Raw genomic sequence first — 16,240 nt, 5'->3', positions numbered from 1 at the left:
GATGCAGAGATATTGATGAGGCGCTGTGTTCGGACAAGACTGAGCCTGATACTTCCCAATTTGGAGGAGAAGGTAGAGAAAAGTCAACGGAACCAAAAGGCAACCTCATAATTTGCATCGTCGTGACAATTTCCTGTTGGAGAAGCAGTGTATGTAAAGCATATTGGTGGAGGATCAAAGTAGTTACCTGGTAAAGTAAGCTCTGTGACCAGACCATTGTCGTACCATGTGGAAGTGGAGGGCCGGATCACCTGTAAGCATGTGGATCATTTAAGAAAAAGAGAGCTACCCCAACAAAATGATGTTCCATCTGTAACCATTGCTGAACCTGTGGTTCCTGTTGAAGTTGCCCAACCAAGGACAGACATGTCTGATGTCTCTGTCAGAGTGGAAGACACTAAACTGCATGTGCCTAATGAGGTACCTGATGTTAATGTGGTTCCAGAGAACATGGTTCCTACAAAAGAATTGGAAGTCGTGGAGCTACAACATTCTACACGGATCAGGAAACCACCTGAAAGACTGAACTTGTAATTTCATGACCTGTGTAAATAGTGTAACATCATGAAATAAATAGCTTTATATATACAAAATGTGCAGAAAAGGTAGAGGAGGAATGATGTAATTATAGTTTTGGGAAATGTAGGACTGTAGCTTGATGAATAATCCTGTGTTATAAGATCACATGATCTGTGTAAACCAATGTGTTAGCAGCACAGGGAACCTCTACTGTGGAGTTCTTCCTTAGTTATGGAGTTTGATACACACATGTATACGCTGCTGCTGCCTGTCTTGTAAATAAAGTTAAATGTTTCCACTAAGAAAAGTTGTCTGAAGATCAACTCTGTAACAGAAGCCAAGGCTTTGGAGAGAATGCAGAGGACATTTACCAGAATGGTACCAGGGACTTTAGCAATGCAGAGAGACAAGAGAAGCTGCGATTGTTCTCCTGGGGAGATTTAATAGTTCAAAATTATGAAGTATTTTGATTATAGTAAAGAAAGAGAAACTGTATCCACTGGTCAGTAACCAAAAGATACAGATTTAAGGCAAGAGCATCACAGAGGGAATAAGGAGTATTTTTTTATACAGTAAGTTGTTATGAACTCAAATTGCCTGCCTGAAAGAGTGATAGGAACAGATTCAATAACAACTTTCAATCAGGAATTTGATTTATACCTGAAAAGGAACGCTATTCAGGGATATGGGGAAAGAGTAGGGTGGTGGTGGGAGAATAATTAGATAGCTCTTTCACAGAGCTAGTTCAGGCATGATGGGCCAAATGGCCTTCTTCTGTTCTGTATCGTTCTAAAACAAAAGCAGAATTGTCTGTTTAAAGATACTGCTATTCAATGCTTAGTGAAAATTCTCCTTTAGCAAATTCAATTTCTGTACTCTTGCCTCTGACCTATTCAGAACAGCAATCAATGGAAATTGTGGTGTAATGGTAATGTCACTGGACTAGGAATCCAGACGCCCAGGCTAATGCTCTGGGAACACAGGTTCAAATCCCACCAACAGCAGCTGGTGGAATATAAATTCTATGAATAAAGCTATTCTCAGTATTGGTGACCATGACAACTGTAATTGATTGTAGTTAAAACAAAAACACTCTGGTTCACTAATGTCCCTTTGGGGAAGGAAATCTGCCATCCTTACCTGGTCTGGTCTACATATGACTCCAGACACACAGCAATGTGGTTGGCTCTTAACTACCCTCTGAAGTGGCCCAGAAAGCCACTCAGTTCAAGGGCAATTAGGGACAGACAACAATTCCTGACCTTGCAACACCCGCATCCCATGAAATAATAAAAGAAAAAACAAAGCGTGTAGGATATGGAATGGCAATACGGTCAGAAAAAGTTGTGATCAAACTGTACAATGTTCTCCGGTCAAACTGTTACACTGAGATGAGAAACATGTGGGACAACACAAGAACTGGGTGCAGTATGGACAAGAGACCACAAGTGTTCTTCCTGGTTTAAAAGACCAAATAATGAGGGGAAACTTGTGCTTTTCAAGTTGAAGTTAAGTGATTATGTGAGTTAAGGATATGGAAAAAGCAAATCTGGAATATTGCTATAAAGTTAACTGCAAAATTAGGACAAGCAGACACAAAGTGTAAACTAGTAAAAGATAACTTTAATCCTGGTGTCAGATTTTTTTCTTTGGCTTCCATTTCTAACAAAGTGACACTATAATCTAACCCAATATTCTTATAAATATTTAAATATTCTTAACAGCTTGTAAACTATAATCTAACCCCTTTCTACATAACCCTCTACATCAAATCCTCCAATCCCTATAGCCACCTCTTTCCTTTTAAACTCCTAAATTCCCCCTTCCACATAAACCCCTTTCTCCAATTCCCCCTTCTCCATAAACTCCCTTACTTTCTAATCCACCTTCCCTTGAAATAAACTCCCCTGTTCCCCTGAATCCCATTTCCCCATAAACTCCCTCTCAAATCCCTTTGCCCCCAAATTTAACTCCCCTGTTCCCCTAAGTCCCTCCTTTCCATAAACTCTCTCACCTCTTTCCCCAAGATAAACTCCCCTGTTCCCCTAAACCCCCCTTTCCCCCTAAACCTCCTCTAATCCATTTTCCCCAAAATTAACTCACCTGTTCCCCTAAATCCCTTTTGCTCTTAAACTTCTATTTCCACATATATTCCACTATAATTCCCCTTTACATCCCCCCTACTCCAGTCCTGAGCACAGGAGCCCCTGCCTCCCACTTTTGAATGAGTCACAGGAGGAGGAGAAGAACACAACTCCCGGAATGCACCGGGGGGGGGGGGGGGTGTGTGGTCGGTGGTTGGCACATGCGCGGTGCGGCCCGCGACCCTCCATCCAATCAACAGGCTGCGGCTGAGGTGACGCGTCACCCGGGCATCGGGTCAGTCTTGAGGAGCCAGAACGTCGCGCGGCGCCGGAGCTGGGTGAAGGGGCTTGGGGGGAGACAGCCGCTCCAATTCATTTCGGGATTTTTAAAAAAAAGTTTTTAAACTTTAGCTCTATTTAATTTAATTCTCAAATCCTGCCTCCGTTTTTCCGACGCCTCCTGTCTCGCTCCATCTCTCTTCCAATTGCCTGTGCGTTGGTGCAGTTCGCCCGCCGCTGGAAACTCGCTCGCTGATTGGACGGCTTTCGACTCCAACCCGCTCGCCTATTGGACGGCAGTCGCTGCGAACTCGCCGATTGGACGCCGTTGGGCTGTAACGCGCTCGCCGATTGGACGCCCCACGAATCGAGCCCGTTCGCTGATTGGAGGCCGGTCGCCGCTGGTTCGCCGATTGGACGCCGGTTTCCGTGAAGGTGCTCGCTGATTGGACGTCGTTCTACTGGAACCCGCTCGCTGATTGGACGACGTTCGTTTGGCGGGTACTCGCTGGTTGGCCGTGTTGGACCCGCTCGCCGATTGGACGCCGGTAGCCGTGAACTCGTTTGCTGATTGGATGGCGGTGCTGATGTCGATGCTGGCGACTTTGGGCCTCTTGCTGTTCCCTCTGAACAGCGCCGTGGAGGTGAAGCGGCCCCAAGGGGTCTCCCTTTCTAGTGAGTAAACGCTCCTCCCCTCACCTCCCCCTTCTCTCCCCCCCCCCCACTTCCCTCACACTCCCCCCCCCCCACTTCCCTCACACTCCCCCCCCACTTCCCTCACACTCCCCCCCCCCCACTTCCCTCACACTCCCCCCCCACTTCCCTCACACTCCCCCCCCCACTTCCCTCACACTCCCCCCCCCACTTCCCTCACACTCCCCCCCCCCACTTCCCTCACACTCCCCCCCCCACTTCCCTCACACTCCCCCCCCCCACTTCCCTCACACTCCCCCCCCACTTCCCTCACACTCCCCCCCCCACTTCCCTCACACTCCCCCCCCCCACTTCCCTCACACTCCCCCCCCCCCCACTTCCCTCACACTCCCCCCCCCACTTCCCTCACACTCCCCCCCCCACTTCCCTCACACTCCCCCCCCACTTCCCTCACACTCCCCCCCCCCCACTTCCCTCACACTCCCCCCCCCACTTCCCTCACACTCCCCCCCCCACTTCCCTCACACTCCCCCCCCCACTTCCCTCACACTCCCCCCCCCCACTTCCCTCACACTCCCCCCCCCCCACTTCCCTCACACTTCCCTTCCCTCACTCTTCCCCCCCCCCCCCCCCCCCCCCCCCCCACTTCCCCCTCAGAGACCAAGCCTATGAATTTTTGCTTTTATCCAAGCCTATCAATGTTTTCCTGATGTGTATACCCATGTCCTTCTGGTAACATCCTTGTAAGTCATTGCACCCTCTCCAGTGTCCCTATATCTTTTTATTATATGGTGACCAGAACTGTACAGAGTATTCTTTAAGCCTGGTCTAACCAAGGTTTGATGCAACCTTAGCATTGTTTTCAAATCTGTCCTTCTAAAAATGAACCTAAAAATGAGCTTAAAAACAAAAAAACTGCGGATGCTGGAAATCCAAAACACAAACAGACTTACCTGGAAAAACTCAGCAGGTCTGGCAGCATCGGCGGAGAAGAAAAGAGTTGACGTTTCGAGTCCTCAAGACCCTTCGACAGAACTTGAGTTCGAGTTGGACTCGAACTTTAATTCGGACTTTAATTCTAAAAACGAGCTTGACTTGTGTTTTTTTTTATATATGGCCTTGTTAGCTTGTGGTGCAACTTTTAGTGATTGATGTGTTTGGACATGGAGTTCCCTTTGTTCCTCTGCCCCACCTAAACTTTCACTTTCCAAGTAATAAATGACCTCCCTATTCTACCTACCAAATGTATTACCTCACATTTACCTGTATCGAACTTAATTTGCTGGTTATTTACCCATTCTGCAAGTTTATTAATGTCTGCCTATAATTTGTTACAGTCCTCCTCAGTATTGACCATCCACTCCAATTTGATAATGTCCGCAAATCAAAATCATGTTTTTGATTCCAAAAGCCTCTATTCCAAAGAGGAGCAGGGCAATTCTCCAAGTGTCCTGGCCAATATTTATTCCTGAACTGACATCACTAAAACAGGTTATCTGATCACTGAGTCTGATGAAAGGTCATCGACCTGAACCGTCCGTTGTTTCTCTGCCAGACCTGCTGAGTCTTTCAGCATTTTGTGTCTCCATTATCTGGTCTCTATCTCCTTGCAGTTTTGGGACCTTGCTGTATATCAATTGGCTGATGTGGTTCCTTTTGTTATAATAATGTCTCCACTTCAAAAATACAATGCCCACCACTTAACATTGTTCAAGCTTATCACTGAGTCGCAGTCTCTTTCAGGCAGATGGCACTAACCATCTGCTGGTACCAGAGGAATCATGGAATGGTTACAGTACAGGAGGAGGTCGTACAGTCCATTGGGTCTGTGTTGGCTCTCTGCAAAAGCAACTCGTTCAGTCTTACTCCTCTGCCTTTTCCCTCCAGCCCTGCGGACGCTTTCTCTTCAGCGAATAGTCTGATTCTCTTTTGAAAACGGTGATTGAATCTGCCTCCGCCACAATGTTAGGTGTGCATTCCAGATCCTAACCACCTGCTGAATAATAAAAAAAAGGGAGTTTTTCCTTGGGTCACGGTGACTTCTTTTGTTATTCGCTTTAAATCAATGCTTGATCCTTCCATGCCAATGGGAACTGTTTCTCCCTGCCTACTCTCCAGACCTTTCCTGATTTTGAACAGCTATACGTTACCAAAGTGGTGCTTATTTAAATGTATTAGCTATTTCAGACAGTTCAGTAGGTTGTTCAATAAGCTTGTGCTTCGTAAATGCACTGTATTTGCTGATTTATATGTGTGAAAAGCTAATGGATGCATAGCCTTTAAATACTGCAGTTGTGAAGTCTGATCTGTGTCTTAGTAATTGCATTCCAGGTGTGAACAAAACAAGCTCAGACAACGCTTCCCTTCATCAAATGCATGAAAATAGGTTTGGATAGCAGGAGGGGAGAGGTTTAAAATGCATTTAAGTGGAATTTGGGTAAGTACATGAAAGGAATAGAATATGTGGATAGAGTGAAATGAAAAGGTTAGTGTGGAGCATCAACACCATTCATATGTCAGTTAGGCTGATGCTGTAAATTCTACATAACAATTCAGATGAGCTGAATTAAAATTAAAGATCTGCGCGATCCTGATTTTTAAACAATGACTCATCCCTTTCCTTGTAGATCGACACTTCTATGATGAGACCAAACCATTTACATGTTTGGATGGCTCCAAAACCATTCCATTTGACGAGGTGAATGACGACTACTGTGATTGCAAGGATGGCTCTGATGAACCAGGTCAGAATCATAGCTTGGAAGCTGCTTAAGGCCATTTCTTGATTTACCACCAGAGGCAGCACCGCTATTTTTTCGAACAGCCCCCCCCTCCCCCCAATCTTTTGGAAACAACATGTAAAGTGTAAGCAGCAGGCAGCACCTGTGGAGAAAGAACCACCGGGTTAATGTTCCAGGTCATCAGCCTGAACCATTAACTAAGATTTCGGGGTTCAGGCCACAGACACCTAAATAGGCACAAAAACAAAAAATTGCTGGAAAAACTCAGCAGGTCCGACAGCATCTGTGGAGACAAAGACAGAGTTAACGCTTTGAGTCTGTATGACTCTTCTTCAGAACCGAAGAATTAGTTTTTGTTGCGGATTTCCAGCATCCGCAGTGTTTTGCTGATCCCTAAATAGGCATTTGACTACTCATGAGTAATTTTAATATGGTTTATTAAGAAACAACTTTTTAGATATGTTACTTTTTATCTGCCTCATTAGTTAATGTATGCAACCTGTGACAGCACTCCGCTCTCTCGTCGAAGTGTTAGGAAACTCTTCCCTCGATCTTCCTCCTCCTCCTCTTGTCCATCCTCCACCTGGAGAAGGCAGCTGCCCAATCAGCACTGCCACTTCACCAGCACCTCAGCCACTCCCCACCGTCAGTGTGACACTGATTATACATATCCTTTTTCAGGGGGCTGGTAGCTTACCCAGTGTCAATCGTCTGTCTTAACTATTCTGACCAATGGATACAGGATAGGCACTCAGGAAGTCAGGGTGGTTACCACCTATCTTGTGGGGGTAACCGTGCTCGAGGTCAGCTTTTTAGTTTACATCTTGTTGAGGGTCATATCCTGGCCCTTTCTAAACGCTTGCATATATAAGGGGTTGCACGCTGAGCAACATTTAGCAAATGTCCAATTGCGGAATCGCAGTCTAATGTTGGACAATGTGTTTTGAGTTTTGCAAGCACAGGCTGGTTGGGTATGGTCTGTACCTTGCCTGTTGCAAACAGTGGCTGAGCATGCTGTTTGATTTGACCTGCCAGTCTTAGGGATGTATGGCCTTTGTACCTAGCATCACACTGGCACTGAAATTCATATACCACATTACTCATTTGTGTACATGTGCAAAGCTTCAATGTGTCTCTTTTTTCAGCAATATGCTAACTAGTGCACTGCCAGAGGAAGTATAACTGCACAGGTTTTTATTAGTGAGTTGTAATGCATTGGGTCTTTACCAAAGACAAGACAGGTTTGTTACTTAGTGCTGTGCATTGCTCCTATTCTGTGTGCAATTAAAATGTATCATATCACCAAACTACTCAGATGGCACAGGTTATAAAACTTTACAAACAGAAATTCTCTCTCCATTGGTCTATGTAAAAGAGAATTCATATTTGCCAGTAAAGGAGCCTATGAGAAAAGCTGCCATATCTTACGGAAGGTGAAGAGATTAACATCACTTGAACTGGTAACAATAATTCGGGCAAGTGATTCGTTATCGCTCAAACTGCTGCTGTTACTTCCTTGATGGGGCAATGATGTCCTTTATGTAAAATTTCATTTCATGGTTGCACTTTAAGTGTTCATTGGATGTCATGTCAGGTTAACTTATTTGCTCAAATAGTAATTTGTTCCATCTTGCCTTAAATCACCATCTTTTCCTCCCAGGAAACCTGCTTTTGTGCTGTTACCTTTCAAGTCTATATTGCATTTTTATGTTTTAGCCAAAGGTCAAAAGGGAGCTTTAAGAGGCTGTCACTGCTTAGAAGAACAAATTTAATTTACCCTCAAATTTGCAGTTGTATCGACTTTAGACTTAACCTATCGCATGTGGTACTTATGCTATGTTAGCTGAAATAATGGAGGTGCGAGTGATTTTTTTTCTGCCTGGTCTTTTGTCTGCAGTGTCTTGAAGTGCTGGTGCTTCACAGCTATAGTGTGCTTCATATACAGGAGTTCAACCATATATTTTTGATGGGATGTTGGTAAGATTGTAGGCCTAGCTAATTGATCACGAGCAACGGGCAATCAGTGCTGTTCACGGAGTCAGGTCACCTATCATGTACTTATGCTGCCACCTACCTATCAGCAGTCCTAACTTCAGAAACAAGCAACATCTAATTAATTCAATTATTTGGATAATCCAGTAGCAAATTAAGCTATTTTAATAGCGTTGCAGGAGGCTTTGTATACAAGTATTGCGATTTGGATCGAATTACCTCTTTAAAAAAAAGTCACATTCTTGGATCCAGGCCTTGCTATTAAAAAGACCCATGAATCTTAAGCATAAATGAGCAACATAGGAACATAGGACTTAGGAGCAAGAATACAGTAGGACATCTAGCCCTTTGAGCCTGCTCCGCCATTCAATAAGATCATGGCTGATCTAGCTCAACTCCACTTTCCTGTCTGCCCCACATTACCCTTGACTTCCTTGTCGATTTAAAAACCTGTCTAATTCAGTCTTGAATGAATTCAGTGACCCAGCCTCCACTGCCCTCTGGGAAAGACAATTTCACACACTAACAGTCCTCTGAGGGAGAGAAAAAAATTCTCCTCATCATAGACTTAAAAGGGACTCCTTTTATTAAACTGTGTCCCCTAGTTCTAGTCTCCCCCCCGCCCCCCCTTAATAAGATCACTCGTCATTCTTCCAAGGGGTGTAGGCCCAGTCTTTTCAACCTTTCTTCACAGGATAAGCCCCTCATACCAGAGCTTAATTTGGTGGTTTTTCTTTCCATCCAGGGGTTAAAGCTGCTTCTTGCTATTGTGTGTTTGTGGCACTCAATACTGTACTACCTTGCTGCTTCACATAGTATTTTGTTGTGATAGCTCAAAATTCAAGTAGTTGTGAACCATTTTAACGGAGATGTTGCTTGGCACGTACCAACTCGTTAATACTTAGCTCATTCATTCATAATTCTTAATTCACTTCTGAAATTTTCCGTGTTGACTGTGCAACGTAATAATTAGTGTGCAAGTCACCTTATATATTAGAAAAAAAGGTTCAAAACTAAAAATTCAACTGTTTCTAGTGCAGAGGAATTGTAGAACTGGGCAGGTGTGTTGATTGCTCCAGAATGAGGCAAATTAAATTTAAGAGCCTAAGAAATAGGAGCAGGTAATTTGGCCCCTCAAACTGCTCCCCTGTTCATTCAGTCAAAGTTGATCTGCCTCACTGTCCCCTCCTGCTCTATCCCATTAATCCCTCAGTATCCAAAAAACCCATCAATCTCTGTCCGGAATATATTCAAAAGACTGAGCATCCACAGCTCTCTGGGGTAGAAAATTTCAAAGGTTCACAGCCCTTTGAGTGAAGAAATTTTCCCCCCCTCCTCAGTCCTAAATGACCGATCCCGTATTTTGAGATGGTGGACCCCCTAGTTCTCGACTCCCCTACCTGTGGAAACATCCTCTCAGCATCAACCCTATCAAGTTCCTTAAGGATCTCATGTTTCAATGAGATCATCTCTCGTCCTTCTAAAATCTAGGGATTATGGGCCTAGTCTACTCGAACTTTTCTCATAGGAACCAGTCGAGTGAATCTTTCAGATTTGCATGTGGAAATATATCGGCCGTTCCTTCACTGTCACTAGGTCAAAATCCTGGAATTCCCTCCTTAACAGCACTGTGGGTGTACCTACACCACATGGACTGCAGCGGTTCAAGAAGGCAGCTCGCCACCAGCTTCTCAAGGGGAATTAGCGATGGGCAATAAATGCTGGCCTCCAGCGAAGCCCCCATCCCATGAATGAATTTTTAAAAAAGTCAGGAGGAAGCAGTTGTTTTGTACTTCACATCAGAGACTAGGTGAAGGAGTAGGTTAGCACATTGTTGCTCATAATCCATTTTTATATGTAAGTTAACTTCAAGTTACTATAGGATCAATCCGTGATTTTTGTCACCCTGCCCCCTCGGTATCTCCCTGAGATGATTTTAGAACACAAATGGTAAGTCACAATATTCTGATTAGGTCAAATGAGCATGTGGTTTGCAAAATAGAACCACTGGGAAAAGCTGCCAGTGGCTCTTGCTTTCTTCCCAAGCTTACTATATATCCCTGCAAATAATAATAATGTAACAACATATATACATCATCGAAGAATTTCAAGGGCCATACAGAATTTCCAATATAGCTCCCTGTCCTGACTTTCTGTTTGTGTGTCAGCTTTTGCTTTCACAGGGCTCACTTTTTCAGCACCTACATGCTAGCCTTCCTGCATCATTTCTGGAGCCTTTGCTCTTCTTGCCTTTTGTTACCAAGCTAACTTAATGTTGTCCTTGCCATCTCCCAGCTGTGTGCTTTCTCCCCTCCCAGCTTTTTGGTCCATGTGACTTTAGATTCTCCTGTACCTGTGTATCTTTGCTAACAGCCTCCATTGTTGGGGGTACCCCCATATGTGATGGCACAGGAGATAGGCTAGTTACAGGGTGCGACATTACACTGAAGCCCCTCAGGCCGACGTGAAAGATCCCAGTGTGCGATTTGATAGAGCGAAGAAGTTCTTTCTGATCTCCTGGCCAGCGTTTTATAATAATATGGAAAATAGTATCACATTTTGTGAGACTTTGCTGCACAAATTAGCTACTGCACATACTACATTACAACAGTGACGGCACTTTGAAAGTATTTAATTGACTATGAATTGCTTTGGGAGACCCTGAGGTCATGGAAGGTGCTATATAAATACATTTTTTTTCTTTCTACTGCCATCAACCTCCTTTGGCCCAAATCTCAACTCGCGCTTCATTCTGATTGTACGCAGCTTCAACTAGTCATTACCCCCTATACTGTTGGATTCCCCTTTTGCAATCCCTTTGCCTTGAAATGTCTGCATTCACCTTCAAAAACCCCAAAGTGGATGTTTGACCACGCCTTTAGTCACCTTGACTCACTGCGCGACTAGCCCCTGTTGAGTCTCTGGTTTTTTTTCTTTTGCCTAGTACGTGTGAAGGTTCACCACGCTGGGTGAGTGAGAGTTGTAATGTCTGACCGGAGTTTATTCTTCCTAGGAACATCGGCCTGTCCAAATGGTAGCTTCCACTGTACTAACGCTGGCCACAGACCTCGGTACATTCCATCTTCTCGTGTGAATGATGGCATTTGTGGTAAGAGCTCTCTTCTACAATGGTCAACTGCAATTTGGTCTCTGTTGATATGGCTAGCTTGCCATGTATAGGAATCGATACTGGCTCTCTGCTTTTAATTTTTCGTAATATGTTTTAGTACATCTGTAAAATAACACGGTATTTATTTGCTTATTAATCACAATACTCTTTTAAGGTGGGCCATCCCTTCGTTGTACCTTGTGTAGTGTGCTTAGTTTGGGAAGATTCTGAACACTTCTAGGTTCTGGCAAAATAACGTTTGCAATTTTGGCCGCCTCTTTTAGACTACCGTCAACGTAATTGTGGCCGGTGCACCTTGGGATGAGCCACACACAGGGGACGCCATGTTGGTGGGGAGGGATTCTCAGCTTAATTGGATGTTGATAGTGATGACGCGGGTGTGCTCCTGGACAAAGTATGGCTTATGATGATTATTCATCATTCAATAAAGGCCCTTGACACTTATATTTTCTGCCCATCCAGCCTACTTGAGTATCACGTCACCACGTGCTCTCGATGTGGAGGAATCTTTGAATTTTGTTTGTTTCAGTATTTTATCCAATCTGATATGATAGCTCACATTTGCCAATAAGCTGATGTTTAGTTATTGTTGCTCGTGTTACTATTTGAGTATTCTTAACTATTCATGCTTTCCCACTTTGCTGTTTAAGGTTTGCACCCTCTCCACTTGGCCTGTTGGGGTCTCAAGGTTTTTTCAAACTGCCCCTGTTTCTCTCTGAGCCACAGGTGACTTTTTGTCCATCTAAAGTAGTGTGATAGTGTGTTGCAAGGCTGAGACATTACCCACGTGATTCTGGTAATTATAAAAATGCTATGATATCACAGTATATAAAATTCCTCACACTGCCTCAATTGCAATTCAGCATTTGATTCTGATCCTGATATGCATAAAGCGTAAGAAGCATATTTATGTAATGCTGATTTCCACTCTTGCCGTTAACGTCCTTTTCGTGACTTAACTGTCCAAGTACGTACCTCCTCTTGTCTAGCTATTTTGTTTGAAAATCAGAATCAATGTTCCTTTAGCGTGAGAATTTGATTTAGTGCTGTGATTTTTCACCTCCTTTGTCTGGAGTGACATAATGATGGTGCCACTTGGCATATTGGTACCAAAGTAAGACGTAAATGAATTTATTTCAGTGGTATAGCAGTGAGCTGCTTATGTGGCACTCTTAAATACATGATAAAGTGTTTACACTACTGCCTCCACCGCCTGTGCTTCACTCCAGTGTAATGTCATCCAAAAAAGCCTGACGAAGACACGTCCCTGGTTTAGGAAGGTAAAACCTAGATACAGTGAAAATTTCAAGCATTGGCTTTACCAAGTTCTTCGAACTTCGGTGACATGGGTTGAATCGTTTGATTTGTGCGTTTTGCTAGCTGGGGTGATTCCGTTAGATTAATAGGAGTTCAGTGCCAGCTGGCGTGGTTATAGATGGAGCTTGCTGCTGAGTGAAGCATAGCTGGTCCGAATTTCTTTTCCTTCTTAGAAAAGAAAAGAGCGCATAAGCAAAAGCTCTCCAGAGCTTTTGAGAAAGTGGTTTGAGTCCGGTTGTTATCATCGGCAATTTTCTGGCCTGCAGTGGAGAGGTCGCACCAACTGGTGCGGAACTAAGCAGTGCGGAGGGGTAGATCTTGGATTTTTGTTTTCTGCATGGAGCAGAATTAGCTGATCCCTGCCAAGCCGGCAGTTGGGGCACTGCATTTGGAATCATTGTCCCTGGAGTGGAAAGCAGTCCCACTCCTGAATGCTGTTCGCCGCTGTTGCCTGAGCAATCTTTCACCAGTCTGAATTAACATTTTCAAGGAAGGAGGAGGGGGTAAAAAAACATCAAACGTGGGAAATACCAATCTGCTGCTTGCAATCTTAGCCATGCATGCAATATAAAGATTCGTACAATGGAAATCATACCGAAAGCTAAAATTGATAGCTCATATGTTTTCTTCCAAATGAGGGGAATTTCAGACCAGTGATTTGAACTAATGAAGTGCACAGTTACAGGAGTATCAAACTGAGCTATCAGCTGCAGAAAGACCGAGTGTAGCTCCATTCAGGCTGTCGGTGGGGCTGAGTGATTGGAGGATGATGCCTGCTATAACATAGGAAGAGCTAAATACTGTAGCAGCTCTGCTCCAATGTGACAAATTACCCTTTTAGTATTGAGAAAACTAATTTATTAATATTGTTTTGGCTTCTCATTATTCAGACCCAACTTTTTTTGATTAAATGACCAGATGTTCATTCGTCTCGTGCCAAGTTAGATTGCCACCACTTGTGTACGTTTATTTATTTTTCCTTTTTAATATTTGCAGTTTTCCCCTGTCCTTTTTGAGTTCCTTGGTGATGATCTCCTCTGTGCGAGCTACTGGGCAATGCTTCCTGCTTCCCCGTCCCTATTAGGGGAGGTGTTATCTATCTCTATTTGGGGCATAGCCAAAAAAAAAAACTAGCATCGGGGAGAGTTAGCTTTTCCTACATTTGTGCTTTAGCCTGAAGCCTTGGGTTTTGCTGGTCTGTGTGGCTTGGTCTTACCCAGCTGGGAGCTGAGCCACCAACGGAAGGTGCATTTGGATCACACCAGATCTTATGGCATGAGCAGTCCTTTACATGACAGGGGAGCTTGTTGCTCGGCTTATGAGGCTTCAGTCAATTTGATGCATCTTCGCCAGTAAATTGTGGCAGACTTAAATCCCCAGAGCTCCTGATCGTTGTCTTGCTTAGAACATTATTCTCATTGCATAAATACTGTGTTCCTTTCTTGTCACCTTTTGTAGATTGCTGTGATACTACAGATGAATACAACAGCGGTGCTTCGTGTGAAAATACCTGCAAGTGAGTGTAACCATGTTGATCTGTCATTCAGTAACAGCGTAAGAGACCTATTTTCCGATAGGCTGCAAGAATGCTGCATTTATCCGAACGAATGGAGGTCAGTTTTGGTCAAAAAGGCACTTTCTGTTGTAACAATAAGTCAGCCAAACTCTGCATTTTCGACCGTACCAGTTGGAGCCACCTCAGGATGATGAGGTCCCTTGCTGATGAGTCAGATTCATACCCGCGTAAACGGCTGATTGATTTCCCCTTTGCCTGTCTGTTCTGCCAGCTCTTGCGTTCTTGCCCTTGCTGACCAGGATATCATTGCAACTTTTCCAAATTCTGTTGTTCTTTAAATTTAGGGATCGTTTTGTGAAGTGCTTTACATTATCATTGGTCACTTTTTTTTTTATACACACCTATTCAATCGAAATGAGTAGGGGCGCTGCCAAAGGCATAGGACGCTCGAGTAGGGATTGCTTTTTCATCAGCAAAGGAGTGCCACCTGGCTGCTGTGTGTGTGTGTGTGTGTGTGTGTGTGTGTATATATATATATATATATATATATATATATAATATATTATATATATATATAATATATATTATATATATTATATATATATATATAATATATACACACACACACACACACCTCTCTCCACTCCCCACCCCCGACAGTGTCCTGGATTAGCCTCAGGATTGCTAAGAGGTCTTTGAGTTTCAGACTGGCTGTCAGCCCTCATAGTGCTAGGATTGTGCGGCCAGGCACAAGTGAAACTTGACCCTGGAGGTCAGAAAATAAATAATTTAAGAACAAGATTTTTTTTCTCCAGGCCAGCATAAAATAAATATTTTTCAACAAAAGGCACCCCCCCCCCCACTCGTTTATTTTCCTCCTTTCCCCTTCCTCTTTTCAATTAGCTGATTTTCCATAAACTCTGTCATCTCTATAATATCTGATTTGCACAGCTAACTCATTAACATGCCTTCTAAGGAGGGTCAATACCTTGAATGTGAAGCCCTTCTTTTTTCACCATCTTTGTACTTCTGTCAGTTTTGTCCCCTCCTTTTCCTGAAGGTGCTGATTCCTTGTTTGGAGCACCTTGGGTGCTTGTCTTTGTGGCTAATGCTTTCTGGGTCTTGATGTGTTTTGGTCAGCTTATCAGCTGTGACGAGCACCGCAGCTGTGCCTAGTTCTGCCCGTTGAATGACTTACAATGACTGTGTGCCTGATAAATAAGAACCTGGATCTTTTATTTTTCCCTCCACCCTAGCTCACTGACGCGACAGTCAATTAAAACATCCTGACGGGTTGGCATAGTTGAGATGAACAAGCGCAGTGCAGACTTTTGCGTATTGTGTTTGGGGATTCCCTTGCCTGAATAGCTCAGTGATCTCACGTAACTCTGAGGAGCATTTGTAGAAATTGATGTACTCTATTAAGTACAGTAGCATTGGATATGTTACTGGACTAGTAATCCAGGGGCCTGATTAATAATTGGAGAGGTGAATTCAAATCCCACCACGACATTTTGTGAGTAGAAATTAGTTTGTTAAATAAATTTGCAACAGAAAGCTAGTATCAGTGAGTGTGACCATGAAATTGCTGGATTGTCAGAAACCTCAGCCGATTCACAAATGACCCTTGGAGGAATTAACCTGTTGCCCTTACCTGGCCTATAAATGACCCTAGAGCCACAGCAATATGGTTTACTCTCAACTGCCCTCTGACATGGCCTAACAAGGCACAAAGGCAGCTCGCCACCACCACCTTCATAAGAGAAATTAGGGATAGAACAATAAATGTTGGCCGTTCCAGGAAGGTGCAGGTCACGTGAGTGAACGAATGAATAAATAAGGCACAAGTTGCAGAACCCCATAGAAACTCCTTTCATACTTTAGAGAAGTAGACAACTATGGCCCTTTGGGGACATTAACTCAGTAACGTTTCTGTGGTCCATGCCTGTCTCTGAGAATTGTAATCAATACTGTTGAACTGTTGGCCCCTGTATCCCAAGAGCTGAAA

At 43.8% G+C, this 16,240-nt stretch overlaps 1 protein-coding gene across 1 annotated transcript in view; it reads left to right on the top strand.

Annotated features, from left to right (window-relative positions):
• The first annotated feature begins 2,882 nt into the window (after window positions 1-2,882).
• The window catches only part of prkcsh (protein kinase C substrate 80K-H), a 73,073-nt gene continuing 59,715 nt past the window's right edge, over window positions 2,883-16,240 (top strand). Inside the window, exons 1-4 of the mRNA XM_041176942.1 lie at window positions 2,883-3,557; window positions 6,164-6,280; window positions 11,283-11,378; window positions 14,175-14,232. Coding sequence (XP_041032876.1) covers window positions 3,458-3,557; window positions 6,164-6,280; window positions 11,283-11,378; window positions 14,175-14,232 — 371 coding nt within the window. The 5' untranslated portion in view covers window positions 2,883-3,457. The remainder of the gene's footprint in view (window positions 3,558-6,163; window positions 6,281-11,282; window positions 11,379-14,174; window positions 14,233-16,240) is intronic.

The sequence above is a fragment of the Carcharodon carcharias genome, chromosome 30, assembly GCF_017639515.1.
Source record: "Carcharodon carcharias isolate sCarCar2 chromosome 30, sCarCar2.pri, whole genome shotgun sequence".
Classification (NCBI taxonomy): domain Eukaryota; kingdom Metazoa; phylum Chordata; class Chondrichthyes; order Lamniformes; family Lamnidae; genus Carcharodon; species Carcharodon carcharias.
Note: the sequence above shows the minus strand (reverse complement) of the source record. Positions and strands in the feature narration are given on the sequence as shown.